Source organism: Musca autumnalis, unplaced genomic scaffold, assembly GCF_047663935.1.
Source record: "Musca autumnalis isolate F117 unplaced genomic scaffold, ASM4766393v1 scaffold_5, whole genome shotgun sequence".
Taxonomy (NCBI): Eukaryota; Metazoa; Arthropoda; class Insecta; order Diptera; family Muscidae; genus Musca; species Musca autumnalis.
In genome coordinates this window covers 134,892,345-134,910,546 of record NW_027412088.1, presented here as the reverse complement: position 1 = coordinate 134,910,546, position 18,202 = coordinate 134,892,345, and the positions used below count along the sequence as shown (strand labels likewise).

The 18,202-nt window shown below is 35.7% G+C and overlaps 2 protein-coding genes across 4 annotated transcripts in view; one reads left to right on the top strand and one right to left on the bottom strand.

Moving 5' to 3' along the window:
* Positions 1 to 18,202, top strand: part of ttv (exostosin glycosyltransferase 1 ttv) — a 415,109-nt gene that overhangs the window by 88,775 nt on the left and 308,132 nt on the right. The gene's annotated exons all lie outside the window — the stretch shown is intronic.
* LOC141404725 (uncharacterized) lies at positions 7,513 to 12,990 on the bottom strand. 2 transcript variants are annotated; one of them, XM_073988382.1, is made up of 3 exons: positions 12,495 to 12,990; positions 12,182 to 12,408; positions 7,513 to 9,636 (listed from the first exon to the last, which is right to left on the bottom strand). In XM_073988382.1, exons 1-3 carry the CDS (start codon positions 12,522 to 12,524, stop codon positions 7,872 to 7,874), a joined length of 2,022 nt encoding a protein of 673 aa, XP_073844483.1. In that variant the 5' UTR covers positions 12,525 to 12,990; the 3' UTR covers positions 7,513 to 7,871. The 2 variants fall into 2 exon arrangements, with proteins under 2 accessions (XP_073844483.1, XP_073844484.1); XM_073988383.1 differs by having other exon boundaries at positions 7,513 to 9,633; positions 12,495 to 12,908.

Genomic DNA, 18,202 nt, shown 5'->3' with positions numbered 1-18,202 from the left:
ACTTTTTCTGGAAATTTCGGCAGTTGTTCTTTTGTTATACCCCGGTTACACTTAGCCGGATTAACCGAGTGGGTTTGGATTTCAAATGTCAATTCCATAGCGCAAACGTCAAATCCTCTCGAAGTGGGTTAACCCGGCAAAAAAACTCTAGTGTAACCGTACTATTAGTTTGGTTTTTTTTTCATCTTCTTCTGCTTGCTTTGTTAAGATGTTTGTCGCATTTGGCTCTTTACGGTGGTTTGAACTATCAGATCAGGCCAACAAGTTCAGGACTAAGATACCACAGATGATATATCATTTTGTTATTTCCTTTATCTGATATTTGTTTCATATTTCAATAAATCTTCAATGCGGTTTAGGTCTTTTTTCGACCTAAAAAATATTTCTGAATTTCGCTTTCACTATTTGTTGCATTAAACTCAATCTATTGTCTCTAATCCTTTTCAACCTATTGATTATGTTTACCCAATCCATCCAATATTATATCTACATACACATTATCTTGTTCATTATAGGTTTTGTAAAATCAATAACCCACACTCTCATTTATAACACTCAGTTGTTGTCCTTTGATACAAAATAAATAAACAAAATAAGAAACATTCTGGGCGCGTTAAACCGGGCTCGAAAGATGAAAACACAAAGTGCTTCTACGACCTCTTGTTCTTGGGAAGTAGTTTTAAAACATTCTCGCCTACATCGAACTTGGATTTGTCAATCGCAAACTATTCTTATAGAAATCGCGTGAATATGTTTGTTTGATGTCCGGACGTGCTGCCAAACTTCCAGTCAAAAATCCCTCTAAACAATACTTCTTATAAATCTGTACGCAGGTACAGAAACTCTCGACTTAACATTTGCTCAAGCTGGTAAGACCCCATTATTCTAGGCATTCGTACACTGCTAAAGGTCGAATTACATTAGGCAAATATTTGCTCCAGCGACCGACAGTGTGCGCTTACTAAGAGCAAGTAACATAAATTCAATGTATTGTTAACACTCACTTGATCTCAGTAAGCGCACAATGCCGGTCCCTGGAGCAAATATTTGCCTAATGTGACCTTACCTTAAGTCTTGTTTCTCCCCTGAGATACTGTCAGTTTAAGGAACGCCCAAGAGTTGTTCATTACCCCATACCAGATGATACCAGAACAGCAATCCGTTCTTTTTGCACTGTTTTGGGAATACCTGGTAATAGTTTTCCATGCCAGTGCACGCAAATGGCCTTGTTTTGGGGTATCTTCCTTGAAGTTGTTGCTAGTATTTTCGCTGTTTATTCTCCGGAATAAACGGATAAAGCTTCTAAAGATCACATATTTTTTGAGGGTCCTCTCCGAGAGCTTCTGCTGTAGAAAAAATGATACGACTAACGTTCCTATAGGACACTTTACAGGGATCCGGCAGCAATGACAATTCCATGGTTAGGACTTTTTGTTGAAGCTGCGCTTAATTATTTTCGGGACAGATGGTTCTTCAGATTCTACGAAGCGTTTAGCATCAAAAGAAGACCTAGACCTCATTGAAAATCTATTGAAATACAAAAACATAGAGAGTAAAAGGAAATAAAAAATGATAAATCACCTGTGGTATCTTAGTCCTGAACTTGTTGGCTGGGCATTGTTTGATTCGACAGTGCAAAACACCGTAAAGAGTCAAATGGCGACAAAAATCTTAACAAAGCGAAGATGGAAACTTCTCCGGAAATATTCGACCCAAACTTACAAAAGAACAACTGTTCGAAATTCATAAAAAAGTCACATTAACTCCGAGTCGAGCTCACCCCAGATTACAACCAATTAATTAAAAAGGGCGAATAACTAAAACAATGCGTTCTCCAAGTAGTCGGCTATACCAAGATAGTCACGTTAATCGGGACACTGGTTTTCTATCTCGAATTCAGTAATACTTAACCATTTTGTTTTTGAATATAAAATAAACAGAATGGCCTTTAATGCATAATACTGGCAAATAGCTTTAACCGTTCCACAGATATAGGTCGCCGAGAGAGACGAGATTTTCATAACTTCGAGGCTCCAGTAGCACGTGTTAACTTATTCCAACGGTGCTCAATTGGCAATCTTAATCTTAAATCTATCTAAAATCTAATCTAAGTAAACAGTTAAGGCGGCACCCCCGCCTAAAAAAATCCGACATCGATTTCTTCCCTTTGCGTTAAAACCAGCCTAAAGCTACAAATTAAGCCAAAGAAAATATTAAATTTACATAAAATGATTGATATTTTATCAAATTTTATATTTTTGCATAGTTTAACAATAAAAATAGTATTACAATACCATATACCCTACACCACACCGTCGTAAGAGGTATCAATAACACAATAATCTGCTAAAAAATCGACGTTAAATGGCCAAGAGTCTTAATTTAGGACACTTTAAAGTTTATTTGATGATTTTTTCCAACTTTAATTGTAAATTTTACGACTTTTTTGACGTTTTTCGACCAAAAACTGTTTGCATATTTTGCATATTTTTTGCATATTCTGCATATTTTTTGCATATTTTGCATATTTTTTGCATATTTTGCATATTTTTTGCATATTTTGCATATTTTTTGCATATTTTGCATATTTTTTGGCATATTTTTTGCATATTTTTTGCATATATTTTGCATATTTTTTGCATATTTTTTGCATGTTTTTGATATGACCCCAAATATCGAAAAATTGACCCTCAAAACGCCTAGATCCAAAATTTGAGTCAAATCGGATGAGAAATAAAAAACATGCAAAAATCCGATGTCTAATTATCACCAACTGCGACATCTGTTGCAATGGAAAATAACAACCTTCATTGTCTTTCCAATATATATTGGTTTACGATAAAATAAATGCGCCTAGAAGTAAACTACAAAATTTGAAATTGTTTGTGATATTTTACGGTATTAAGAAATTATAGCATTTAATTTGACAAATGTGTTGCCAACTAAGTACATAAATAAGTAATAACAGTGAATAATAAGGATTTTTGTTAATGTTATTTGTTGTGGTTCCAGGATGAATTTTGCAAAACCCGGCCTTATCTCGCACATTTGCACCAACAATGACCTACTGTTAAAATTTCAAGCTCCTAGCTTTAGCCGTTTTAGCTGGACGTGGATGATGAGTCAGTCAGTCAGTCTGTCACTTATCACTAGACATCGGATTTTAGCATGTTTTTTATTTTTTATCCGATTGGACTCAGATTTTGGATCTAGGCGTTTTGAGGGTCAATTTTTCGATATTTGGGGTCATATCAAAAATATGCAAAAAATATGCAAAAAATATGCAAAAAATATGCAAAATATATGCAAAATATATGCAAAAAATATGCAAAATATGCAAAAGATATGCTAAATATGCAAGTGTTTTTTTTTTTTGACAAAAATCGTCAATTAAATTTGGAAAATCATCAAAAAAGCATTCAAAATTAAGTTTTTTGACGTTTAACATAGTTTTTTGCAGATTATTATGTTATTGAGACTCTCCAGATATTCCGCCACAGCAATAAATCTAGACTAACAAGACTTAAATCAGTTTTCACAAGGTTAGAAAATGTCAAATAACCCAGCATTCCTATTACAACATAATTTGCTTCCGATACAAATGTAGATAGATAATGGACAAATTTCAAAAACTCAATCAGAAATGTCAAAATCAACGTATCCAAATATGGTGATAGTTTCAAATCGGCCAAAATTGTCTAGCAGAAAAACAAAGGAGCTAGAGTTAGTCATCGCTATTTTTGTTTAGATAAAAGCGCAATTTTTTCTAGTTTTTTAGCCCAAAATGGGAAAAAGTACTAAAGTACCATATACGATTCCAGGTTCTGGAATATAACTATAATTAGAAGTATACGTTTTGAATATCCACATATTAGATTTGAATATATTTTTTAGTGTTTAGTCCTATATTTGTGGTCAAAAAGCTTCTTTGGACAAATGCTCTAACTGCCGCTTTAATATTGATGACATGGTTTTAGTTTAATGCACTAAAAATACATAATTTTATATGTATATTGTACGCATACAACCGCTTAATGCAGAATTGGGAAATGTTCACTCCTCGGCGAAAAGTAATGCATTATTTTTAGATTCACTTTTGGCAGTTTTGTTGAGATGTGTATTATTTTATTGTTGTAAAATAATTTCAGCCTAATCTCGGGTTTTGTTGTTTTCAAATTTTTAAAAACAACAAGTTTTATTTAAATGAGATGTAGTTAAAATTGATGTGAAGAACACCAAATGATTAGTGCAAAATGACATCACTCAGAAAAACCACACAATAGCGTGGTAGTAGTAAAATAAGTCAAACCCTTGGAATTATCTTTAACATGGCAAAACCACTCACATATTTCTGCTAGAAAAGCATTTGGAATGCTAAAAAATATAGTTCTTTCATTCCTGCTACAGGAAAACAATTTTGATAACACAGTCGAAAAGAAATTATACAATTAATTAACTTATACCTGACCGTGTACTCGATAATTTGAACTAATTATTACAAATGTTTCGAATTTGGACAGTTGTTTAATAGAGGAGTTGCTGTATAAATTTTTTCAGCAACATTTAGAAAAAATATAAATAAAATATTAAGAAAAATATTCGCCGCAATATTGTCATTAAAGTTGCCAAAGGCACTATACACCTAAAAGGCAAAGATTTCAAGGAATCTTAATTTTCAGAAAATATGAAATTTCAAACCTGTCCCGTGTTTTGCTTACATCCTGATGTATACTTTAAAAACGTCATATTTCTAGCTCTACTTTCACAATCTGATTGGCGTTTTCTGTAATTTCGGAAAATTGATTCTTGTTGCATGGTAAATTGGTAAAAGTAAGGAAAGGAACAAATACGGGCAATGCCAATAAAAATTTCCGGATTGACGTATGTATAGAAAAATCTCACTATTTTTAACACTTAGAGCACGTAGAGTATTATATAACTACCACGAGTTATTTAATCATAGAAAATAATTTTCTTTACTATTCGTTAATCCGGACAATTTGATAATTCGGACACCGCCGAAACCTGTGGTGTAGGGATTATCGAGATTATACTGTATATATGGGTGCAATATCCAAATCTGAATCGATTCTTACCAAAATAAAGAGGGATCGCCCTAGAGCCAAAAAATCTCCAATTTTTATGCGAATTGGTCTATAAATGTGACCTGTACTTTGTTTTCAAAATGACCTGGCCAGATGGATAAGTGCGAATCTATGCAGATAATCAAAAGGAACTGTGGGTCTATTTTGTTTCCTTTTGCATGTTGCAAACTCATTCATTAAGACATAATACCCTTAAGGTATTAAAATATAGTTATCAGTGCAATCACGAATAAAAATTCCGTGCATAATTTGTTTCCTTTCCCAAATGTCACAATTCTTTCCCAAAAGGGAATATTTTTGTCGATTCGACTAAAATATGCCATCATGAAGCGAATCTAGTAGCTTTCAACTTTTAACAAATATTGATTTTAAAAGAGTTTCTAAAATTATTTTCCGTGCGGAAAATTCGGAGGGAAATATTCATGATTGCCCTGTATATGTTTTTATATGTTATATGTTTTTAGTAAAATATGAAAGATTTTATGTAATATTCAATATTGTCTTAGTCTTAATTTCTAGCTCATTTGACATTCTGTCAGACAATTTAGCCGAGAAGAAACTATCAACATATTTGGATACGTTCATTTTGACATTTCTGATTGAGTTTTTGAACAAATTTGTATTAGAAAGCAACTTATGTTGTAATAAGAAGGCTGGGTTATAGGAAATTTTCTAAGTCTTTTAGTCCAGATTTATTGCTGTGGCGGAATAATAACACTGTGCTACAGTGAAAATTTGCTGGGGTTCTAATGCATAAATTCGGTTTTGTGGGAGTCCACAGAAGACGAAAATACTTTGGTTTCTTTGGGTCACTTCGGTTTTTCATTTTATAACGGTAAATGTAGTGAAAAATGGATTTTCTTGGATTTTCAACTTTAAACGGACATTACTTCTTTTTTCCACAATCGATTTGCACACACAAGTTGAAACACAAAAAATACCATAACTCATTCATTTTTCAACGGATTTTGTTGGTTTTTCCCATTTTGGAAAGCCAACTAAATTATTTTGGAAAGCTAACTAAAAAATCCTATTTGCTAACTGTAAATAATTGTACTGTTAGGTGTCGTTTACGCAGCCTAGAGCACAAGGAAAAACATTTTACTGTTTTTTAATGCGTTTTTGTCACACTTAAACCACTATTACTTAGCCATTTGTTAACCGATTTTAAAAACCTATGGCTTGTTCGAAAGGCATTACTCTCCCCTTTATAATGAAAAACAGTGTATGCAAATCGGTTGTGGAAAAAAGAAGTAATTTCCGTTTTATTTTGAAAATCCAAGACAGCCCATTTTTCACTACATTTACCGTTATAAAATCAAAACCCGAAGAGACCCAAAGAAACCAAAGGTATTTTCGTCTTCTATGGACTCCCACAAAACCGAATTTGTGCATCAGAAATCCTGCAAAAAAATTTTGTCCACATTTGTATCACAGTGTAATTAATAACAGAATAATCTGCTAAGAAATCGACGTTTAACGACAATAAACATAATTTAGAACACTTTTTGATGACTTTCCAAATTTAATTTGACGATTTTCGTCAAAAAAATTAGTTGCATATTTTGCATATTTTTTGCATATTTTGCATATTTTTTTCATATTTTGCATATTTTTTTGCATATTTTGTGCATATGCAAAATATGCAAAAAAATAAAAAATATGAGCCTGTCATTGCATTCAGTTTTCTTGAAAACGAATTTTGGTCCAACTAGAATTTTCGTATCTTTATTAATAAAAAATATGCAAATATGCAAAATCCGATGTCTACTTATCACCAAACTCAAATATATAATAGATTTATTAATTATTTTGGTTCAGTTCGCCTTAAGTCATTTGGTATGTGGCTAGATAGGTGAATACTTTAGTATCTCCCTAAAAGAAATGTTTACGAGTGAAAAGCTTATGCACATGGGTTGTGGTATCACAAAGTCGGCCTCGACCAGACTATAGCCTTTGCTCACTTGTTTTCTTTAGCTCTTGACACAGCTGATTCACATAGCACTGCAACGAACACAAGATGAGCTAAAAAACATTCCGCCTTCGAAATAATGTTTTGTTTCATCAGAGAATATTAATTGCCCCATCGCACTCTGCAAAATTATTATTGCCGGTAAAAGTAACTACACTTCATTTCTATCTATATAAAATACCCATTGTATCCTATTTAGAGTATACAGCATACTGGCAGCCATTATCAAAAGCTACTTTTCTAGATATAAATCCACTTTAGAAATAAATATCACAATAAAGGAACCGGCATCACGTTTAACGGCATGTTGTGATTTGATCCCTTCATATATACAATACCAAGCTCTCCTTTCAACAACACCCGCACACACACACACACACAATAACCTGAAATCGCGTACATCAGGTGTTCATCATTAATCGAATGAAAGCGTGCTTTTAATTTACACAGCGGTTTATTGAGGCTTTTTTATTTCCTCACGTAACACATGTAAAGACGGTGTGTACGTCCGTACATTCGCCCATACATGTGTGCACACAATATGCTGAGTGTACATGGTATACATACATCTTTAAAAACTACTTAATTTACTTAAATACCTAGACTCTCTGCCATACACTTACGCCTATAATAACAATAACAATTACTTACACTTATATCTAAAACGCTTAATAAATAATTTGCTTAGAATTGACTTTGGTTCGGACGCACGCAGGTCTTGCTTGCTTGCCACATTCTACGTAGCAGCTTTGGTCTGGTTGATGTTGTTGTTGTCGATTTTGTGTCAGCCGTCTTTAACCTTCGTCTGTTTCCAATTTGTCACCGAATCGAATAGAGCCTCTGTGACGGCTGTGACGATGTCTGTGGTATTCAATATTGCTTGTGCCTGAAGAGGAAGCGGAAGTGGTGCCTGAGGAGGGGGATGAGGACAATGACGAGGTACTTGTGTGCGAAGAAATTGGGGAGCTGTTACCACCTTCATGCGTCTTAAGGCGTACATTTTTGCGTGAATGATTTCCGGTGTTACGTAACGCCGAGCTTGAACTTGATAACGTGTTACTTTCATATCCCGGAGATGATGCCGATGCGACCTCTGTTGCGTGGTGATTTGAAGAATCCGAATTGTGTGTCTCCTGTACATCAGGTGGCCATTTTTGTGACTTGATACGCACCGAGGATAATGTGTGTGGATAAGCAGCTGCAGCCGGTTTGTTGTGGTGGTAATTGTTGGTTTCGTATGAAACATTGGATGGTATCCAAGTGTTTTCCAAAACCAATTCCTTTGGCTTGTTGCGGGGTTGTTGTGGTTTGACCACATATAGACTATCGGGGCGTTCACGCATTTTCTTCAGAAAAGCTGGAGGATAATTAGGTTCTTCAGTTGTTGTGGTACTGGGAAGCGATGTGGTTGTTTCTGCATGATATCGGTAATTGCTGCTGCTACCACCACGTGTTGGTGGCGGTGGGACTCTATGTGTTCGATACTCCGTTATTTGAACTTTTTCCGATGATGCTTCCTCAACTTCTTTGTGTTCTTCTTCTTCCGCATGTGGTGCCTCCTTTGGGGTTGCAGTGTAATGATTACCAAGACCTCGTTGCGATAACGACAAAGATGCTACAGGAACATGCCTATAGCTATAAAAATCATGTGTTTCCTCTTCGTTTTTGTTCTTTTCACTTGGTGCCTCTGTTGTGGTTGTGAGGGGTTCTCTTTGTGCTGAGCCGACACCCCTTAATGTTAATCCTGAGATTGGTACATGTGTGTAGCTGTAATAGTCATGTGTCAACGGTTGCATTACCGATTCCTCAGCCGTATATTCTGTAACTTCATAGGTATGGGCTTTATTGCGGTCCCGTTCAAATTCGCGTTCCCGTTCTCGTTCCATCTCCTCATAATCAATGGATTCATATTTTGGATCATATACCTGTTTTTGAGGTTGGGGCAAAAGTTCTCCCACAATATTGGTGTGCAACAGACTCATCATTGAGGGTCTAACATTTAAATGATTCTCTGGTGGGTCCTTGAAAATGGGTTTCCAATTTTCACCAAAATCCTGTCCCCCCAAACCAACGCCGTTGACAATTTCGGCATTTTGCAATTGTTCGCGGTGGTGACCCCTCGTTGAGGTGGCATTTGGTTTCCTGCGTGAGCCCGGCATGCGTTCTTCATGCTTCGCAGGCAGTTTACCTTCAGCAATAAGTTCTTGTTCTTTTTCCAATTGTCTTAACTTTCCATTTTCTAAAATGTACATAGATTTTGTTTTCTCAGCCAATATGGGTTTAGGCGTCATTGCCATAAGTTTAATAACTTTTTTCGAAGGCCGCATTTTGATAACTTTCGTCTCTTTGGTAAGCGGATTACGTATAATGTATCGAATACGTGTGGTCTCGGTCGGCAGATAATCCAAAGCATTGCCAGAGTTTTGTTTTCCCAACTGTTGTTGTGGTATAAATTCACCTATCATACCCTTCATCATGCGAGCGCCAGTAACCATCCTTCCCACGAAACCATCAACAGTTGTGTCCATTTGTTTCCACATAAAACGTCGCTGGGCCCTGCTGAAAATAGAAAGAGTCTGTCAATTTCAAACTATGTTTATAGACATGTTTCTAAGCATTTTGATAGAGTGTATGCATTAATTTTGTTACTTCTATTGCGACACCTTGAAATATTTATCTCAGTCCCTGTAAAGGATGCATTTTCTTGACCAATGTAAAATTCTGTATGATTTCCATAAAAATAAAAATGTTTGAGTTAGTTCTACAGAATGTGTCATAGTGTTGTATGGTTCACCAAATAAACTAGTTCAAATGAACGATTCACTGAGCCAATTTTACTGGTCAGTCAAATTCGTTACCTAAAAAAGTGTGAAAACTTCAGTATCAATGATGTTTGTATTTTTCTAATAATTGAAAATTATTTCTCTCTCTCTCTCTCTCTCTCTCTCCAAATTAAAAGTTCTTGCATAGTTGGCGTAAAACAGAAACAGAATAATTGTCCCGAAAGACGATCGATGAACAGATTTTCAAACCATTTGATCTTTTACTTTATGTTTAAATTTTTTAAAATAATTATATTTGATATTTAAACGATAACTCTCGAAGGGAACAATCGATTTGGTCCAAACTTTGTACATCGTATTATTCCTTCCAGACATAGATCGGGTTCAAATATGGACTATATCGGTCCACTCCTTCGGGTACCTCCCACACAAAATTCGGTTAAAGTTTATGAGCACCTCGCGGATCGTTTTGAATTTTTTTCAGCAGGTTGTCTTTGTGGCTCCCTTTACGACGGACATTTGTTTTCGGGCGCAAGTCCATACTTCCTGAGATAATGGCCTAAAAGCTCCAAGAAACCCTGACGGCACCAACGAAAATGGCAAATCCGCAAGATAATTCTCGCAGGGAGTTTTTGATTGGTGCAGACTTTGCACATCGTATTATTTCCTCCGGTCATGTATCAGGTTGGAATATGGACTATGTCGGTCCACTCCTTCGGGTACCTTCCGCACAAAACTAGGGAAAAACGAAGTTAAAGCTCCTCTCATATCGTTTTGATTCTTTTTTTATTACAAACACAAGCAAACACTTAATCTCACTTAAATGCTCCATAAAAAGCTTTCACCAGATGAGAGTTTTGCCTATGGTTATCGAGTTTCCAATAATGCAGCAAGGTAATTACACTGCCAGTTTTGAATGACGGCTTTGCTCAAATATCGCTTGATTGGCATGCACCCGTCCATGTTTGCTGGTCATCCACGTACATTATACTTGTTGGAAATTGGAAAAATTGTCATTCAAAACTGACTGACTAACTGTCCTCTTTAAGAGGGCAGAAAGCTGGACTCCTACATTTTTCACAAAGAGATAGACGATTTTCATCCATTAACAATCCTAAACGAAAATTTTATATGATATAGTTCGACTGTGAGGAAAAAAACTCAGACTACCGTATTCCAAATATATACCTAATTATAGCCAATCTGGTTGGATATGGCTAAGGACATTAAAAAGGCTCATAAAATCGAGTTTAAAACTTTGTTTTCCTTAAATTCTTTCGTTAAATTTTGTTTAAAATATAATTATCCTGTTTCATTTCATGCAATTTTGGCTTACGTCAAAATCGTCATTTCAGGACATAAAATCGTCAAATCGTAATTTAACATTTTTGGGCCAAAAAATCGTCAAAATTACGATAATTCGGCAACACCGGCAAGCAACGCATATGCCTATGCACGCGTGCCTATGTTGCATTTAACACGTCAACCACGCCATATGACTTTCGGTCAGAGTTCGGACCGAAATCGGATCCGAACTCGGACGTTTCATCCGACTTTCGGACCGAATTCTGTCCGAACTCTGATGTTTCTTCCGATTTTGGTTTGCTGGGTACATACTTCTGCAGACATGACCTTGTTAAAATAAGTGATTGTTTTCTACAATGAATTTTTCCTTTCTAACGCTCATATCTCAACCAATTTTTGTCCGCCTTCGTGTTAGATTGAAGAATCTTTCTTGATGTACAGACCACTATTTGGCCAGAAAACAACGCTGACAACTCTCTTTAGGGTAGATTCCCATTTGCATATTGCAAAAAAAAAAATTGAAATTCATGGCGAAATTTAAATATGTTTAAAATGAACAATGACATTCGAATCTATATCCTCAATGGTGTAAACCATGTCGTCCCATCAATGGTCTTAATAAAAAACCCCCCAAAAACGCATTGCTTGTGCGTGCATGTTTGTGTACGAAAGAAATTAACTACATTTTCATTTCAAAAAATTGTTTTTTAAACGAATTGATTTTTAATCGGCATCACATTTCCCGCCTTCGCACGTTTGATGCCATAGTCCATATTTATTTGCCGGAAATGTGTTTTAAGTTTAAACGTAAAAATAAATGGACCAATAATCGATTTCATCTATCTCCCCCTCTTGCACATACACACAAACACAATCGCATCGCCCACCCCCCACCCTCTCCTGTTCATTGTTTACCAAGTGTCTCTTGTTTCGCGTATGTTTGGTTAGTGAAATGGGTTATATGCAAGCGAATGAACGAGCGAACGAACATGTATCGGTCATTGGTTAACACCCACCTGTGATTTGTTTCGGATGCTGGACGACAATCGATGCCATGATGTTGACTCAGCAGTACCAGCAATGAAAACCATAAAATGAAATGATAATGTTGTTCTTGTCGTTGCTGGTAGTGGTGGTTGTATGACAATGGCAGTCTTGGTAACTTCTTTTGCTTTTGATCCACCTCTTTGTGGCAATGATGAGGGGGACTGCTGCTGCTGCTTACAAGTTTCCACAGGATGCGCTATAAAATGTTTTAAGATACGACTTGAGTGATTTGTTTCCATACCAATCTTAAAAACAAAGCATATTGTTGTTCCATTTACTTACACAACAATTTCGGAATAACAAGAGCAGCATGCTTTACTTATTCTTATTGAGTTGCCAGAATTGCCACAGTTGCCAATGCTACTGCTTCTTAGCGAGCTTCTTGTCGATGTATTGGTTGTAAACCTTGTAATCCTTGTTGTAGTGGTAGTGATAATATTGCTAGAACTACAACCACTGCCGCAATGAGGTCTCCTGGCAATCTGCTGAAATCTCCTCAAGATCACGGTCGTGTATCGCCTTCTGCAGACGTTGTATGGATTGCTGTATGAATGATGGTGTAGTTGTTGTTGTGTCTTCCTGTGTGGTTGCGGCAACATTGAATCGAGGATATCATCTATTTCTTGTTTTATATAGCTGCACTGGCTTCAACAGCACAGTTATACCAACTTCTCCCCATGTACCCCATTTGTTTGTACAATCAGTCATCCATGAACAATGATTGTTAAACGGCTGGTTGGTTTGTCGTCGACGATGGGTACGATACCGACTCACTCTCTTCAGCGGCTTTTTTATTTTGCTCTCAGTCTCCATCTTTTACCATGGGAGGAAAAAATAATATTTAGCATTTTTATTTGTCTGTGGCGAGTGAGGGGTGGTGGTGGTAAAGGTTCCTCCCCACACACCATTTTTCCATTCATTCGCTTGCATTCAAAAATCCCGATACATATTTATGAATGGAATATTTGCTGTGGGCTTTTGGATTTATTTCACCTGGTACATGACGTTACACTACACTAAAAAGGTAGTTAGCTACAATGCAACTGTTTTTTTTTTCTTCTCCTCTTTTCGATGATGGATACATGCGAACGGCATTAACACTTTACCAGAAATGAATCGAAAGCAAACAACCATGCCGTGAGCTATTCACGCGTCATATGCCATCTGAATGAGAACAAATAATGAAATTTAAAGGAATTAAGACATTGAAAGGTAAAGTTTTGAAAAGTGTTGGGGTGTAGGTTGCCTGACGGATGATCAAATTGATAGCAAAACTCCTGAAACTAAGATCTTCAAGATTTTTTGAAGTTTTTGTTTTGGTTTTCTGTTCACTCTATACAATTTTGTGAGACAGTTTTCTATTCATTAACCTTCCCCAGCAAGAAAAAGCATTACAAGTAATCACTTTATTCAGTAAATTTTGGCCATAGTAACTACTTACAAATTGACCGAAAGTCATTATTTTTACATGGAGATGTCATAGGCAGGAAATACTTCCTTAAATATACCGAGCAAAATGTTCGATTTCAAAGATGCCATTCAATCATGGGTGAAAGTGAAAGTGATGTCATCTTTTTAGCATCTTCATCGATGAGTTTTATATGAGCGTGGACCCCAAAATATGCTATTCATTTTTGGATCCAAAGCATGTCTTTTACACCAATGCTTTGACATGTCATTTTCACCAATGCTTTTGCATGTCATTTCTACCAATGCTTTGGCATGTCATTTTCACCAACCCTTTGCAATGACATTATCATTACGACGAGAGTTTTAACAACGTTTTTTGTGACTTCGAGTCTCCGACAACATCAATCCTATTGTAAATAATTAATCTTATGTATTTAGAAAAATGTGTATAAATAAAAACACAAAATTCATCTCTATTGGATCGACGGAATGGGTTCAAATGCTGATGAAAAGATCGGATCTTTCACGACTTCCTTTGCATGGGTTCAAATGGTGATGAAAAGATAGGATCTTTCACCACTTCCTTTGCATTGGTTCAAATGCTAATGAGAAGATCGGATCTTTCACGACTTCGCCATGCCATGAAATAACGTCATCGCATGGAACCCCTTCCTTCAAATTTTGCTGGGTATTAGTAAGTACTTTGTAATGAGTAAAGTAAGTAGTTATGTGTAAGCCTTTATGTACTGCCTGATAATGCGTAGAGTAATGAGCTGTCATTACTCGGTAATGCATGAAGTAATGATATGTGCCTAAATATTGTAGCAGTGAAAATTCTCTACAAGATTGACCTTCAAGATATTTTCGTAGGTTTTACTGTTTTTGAGATACAGAAGTTCCAATTGGGACTATGCACTGTCTGTATCGCCTCCTTTTAAAACAATGTCATGCAGGGTGCGCCCTTTTAATGAAAACCAGTTTTTGCATATTCTGAAACAGCAATGTTCATAGATGAGAAAATCCCAAAACAAGGAAAAATCGATGGAGGGATTTTAAAATAAATCGCGATCAAAGTTCACAGTTTTAGGGTTTTTTAGGTTTTCAAGATTTTGCTTGGAAATGGTAGAGCCTAGGAAAAGATCGTAAGGACCAATCTCGTAGAGAATTATCACAGCTATAACATTTTCTTTAGTGCCATTTAGATAGGACTTGCGGGTTCCACGCAAAATCGTGAAAACCTAAAAACAACCTAAAAATGTGAACTTTAACCGATATTTATTTAAAAATCTATCCAGCGATTTTTTCCTGTTTTTGGATTTTTTCATCTATTAACATTGCTGTTTCGGAATCCGCAAAAAATTCTCAGGTTTAAGCGGTTCTCAATAAAAGTTAGTAAAGGCGCACCCTGCATGAAATTGTTTTATAAGGAGGCGATACAGATAGCGCATTGTCCCAATTTGAACTTATATATCTCAAAAAACGGTGAAACCTACGAAAATATCTTGAAGGTAGAGAATTTTCACTGCTACAATATTTGCTCTAATCCCAATTCGGTAGGACTTGCGGTTTTGAAGCCAAATCGTGAAAACCTAAAAAACCTTTAAAAATACGAACTTTGATCGCGACTTATTCAAAAATCCCTAGCAATTTTTTTGGTTTTTTGATTTTTCTCATCTAAGCACATTGTAGTTTCAGAATCCGCAAAAACTTCCCATTTAAATTTAGTTAAGGCGCACCGTGGAGGACGATTATTTTGAGTTTTATCAATCATGTACGAATGGGAGTATGCAATGAAACTAAAACCGCGATTTGTGATCCTTCATTACAACAACAATTTTACACCATTTTCTGAAATGCCATGCCTTGGATAGCATTGTTAATTGTAAACGTAGAAACTTGAAACTTTGCCAGAGCATGTATTTTAGCTTTATGTATCAGATTCCATCGAAAAAGAATTTCTTTTTTCATGTGGGTTACGTCTGACGATATGTATGTATATTAACCGACAAAAAAACATTTTTTTGAATGGAACTCCTACCCCCTAAATTTTGACCAAAAACCTTATATATGCAATTTTATCGCGATCGATTAAGGTTAACCCGGGCCACCCGGGCGATCTTTGTTTCCATAGTAATTTGTATGGGGCCAAAGGTACAGTTAAGTATTGTGGCTAAAAAACGTATCCTGAAAATCGGATCTGATTTCGATATAGATATATAGGACCCAAAATTGGCCTATCCGAGCTATATCGAAATCCGATCCGATTTTTAAAGAATAATAATTGTGAACACATAAAATCCATTCAACCTCATCTTCAAGGTCAAAATCGTCAAGGTCAAATTTTCCTTATAATTTTTTTCTCGGGCTTTAGTCGGTTTGATATCTGTATCAAACCGATCAAAATTGAAGCAAACAATCAACTAGAAAAATGTACCTCAGATGTCAAAAAATAACTTTTTGGAACATACGAACTCTGTAGAAATGGTTCTTAATGGCCGAAATAGCAAAACAAATGCGATTTTTATCCTCTTTTCTCGGTTTCCGCTCCATAGATACTAAACCGTTCAAAGCTCAAGAAAACAATCAACCACAATAATGTAGTATTCTGTACACTAAAGCCGATTTTGACCTTGAAGATGATGAGCTTCAATGAATTTTATGTGTTCACAATTATTATTTTTTAAGACGAGAGCTACAACTTTGCTTCCACGAGTAAACCCAAATTCTTAGCGGTTTAGAAGATATGTGCCTGACAATATCATCCCTTTTGACATCAAGCCCTCAGGTTATTGGGGGCCCATAACCGCGAAAGTTGAAGTGATAGGGAAAAACGTTGCGGTGTCAGAATATGGTGACTCAAAAAATTGCACACAGTGTAATTCAAATAATTTTCAAACAATTGAATTCCTTTAAATATCTGCAGCTCAAATATAATTTGCTATATATTTGTTTAATGTTGTTGCATGCAACCAACAATCAAAGCTGGAACAACGGAATGCTCGCAAAACAAATCACACGTACCAGCAGCAGCAGCGAGTATTGTTTGCTAGCTTCATTGTTTCGTGTCATAGCTGTTTCTGTTACACAGTTGGCGTTGTTAATTGTTAATTAGTTCCAACGAGCCATCGATGATAGCAGTCGGAACTGGTGTTGCGATTACTGCAGTGGCAGCAGCATATGTTTTCCCTCTTCTACACCTCGTTTTTCTTCGTAATGCCTGAAGTACAGCTACTAATGGCTATGGAAAGAAGAAAGTTTTGATTTTTTGCTTTAGCAATGGCGTCATAGCATTGGCAGACAGGCTTATAGATAACTGCTGCTATTGTTTTGTTTTTTGATTATTTAATATTTGTATTTTCATGATTATCAATTCACTTCCTTCCGTTTTACAAATGATGATGATGAAATATTGATGATTGGGCAGGGAGTGTTAGGTCGTTCCAACAATAATCGTTGAATGAAATGCTTTTTATTAAATTTTATTTATGGTCTATAGATTTATTTAGTGTATAGTTTATTAAATAATTGTTTGTGCGATGTTCAACTTAGTTGTGGCAAAAGTCGAACAGACAAAAAACGTAACCACGAACATGCAATCAGTGAACAAAATTTCGTGTCTATAAAATGAGAGTGAAATAAATTTAAAATATTATTATATTTAAGAGCTTAAATTACCACCTTCCATGCTCTTTAAAATATTCTTCCCATGTTAAAACACGAATAAAACAGTGAACAACCCTTCAAATATTTTCATACAAATGATGTATGGGGAAAATTGCCCCAATATTTTTACTACAGCTTCTTTAGACAATAAATGAGAAGAGAGTGATGTTGGGTTGGCTGTATGTCGTCTGTGTATAAATTTGCCTACCTTCGCCAAAGGTCGCTGACTTCATTTGCTTACAATTACTGCACATTCATTGCCCACATGCAAACCGCCAATGTGCGGCATTCAGCCAGTCAGTCCCTCGATAGTATTTGCCGCAACTCATGAAATTTGCTAAAATTAAATAGCGAACAAATTTCCTCATCCTAAAAATAGCAAATAATTACTCATTTAAATATTTAAATTGTTGGAATTTGTTGCACATCGTTACACGCTGTTGTGTGGTGGCTGTGAGGGGCGGGATGGGAAACAAGAAGAATCAGTGCAAAATGAATCAAATTTCCAAAAGGCACACACAAACAGACACAATCGCCACAATCAGGCTTACAAAATAACAATTAATAAAACTGACCACCACGACGAGCAGCAACAACAACGAACAATCGGGTTAAATAATCTCAATTTACAACATGAAATATGATTTAAGTAGTTTTATATTTTAAATGCAACGTATTGAAAGTGTTTAAAAATTGTTTTGAAAACAAAACATAGCACCACGCTGAAATTAAAAACGCTTAGGTGCCAAGTGCAAAATTATAGCGTTGGTAAACTGAGAAATTAGCAAGTTGAAACATAAAATTGCAGTAGTATAAACATTTACATGAAGTTTGCAATAAAACATAAATAATCCATTATTACATTGGAAAAACAAAAAAAAAAAAAAATACAGTCACGTATGTCACAGTTTATCATT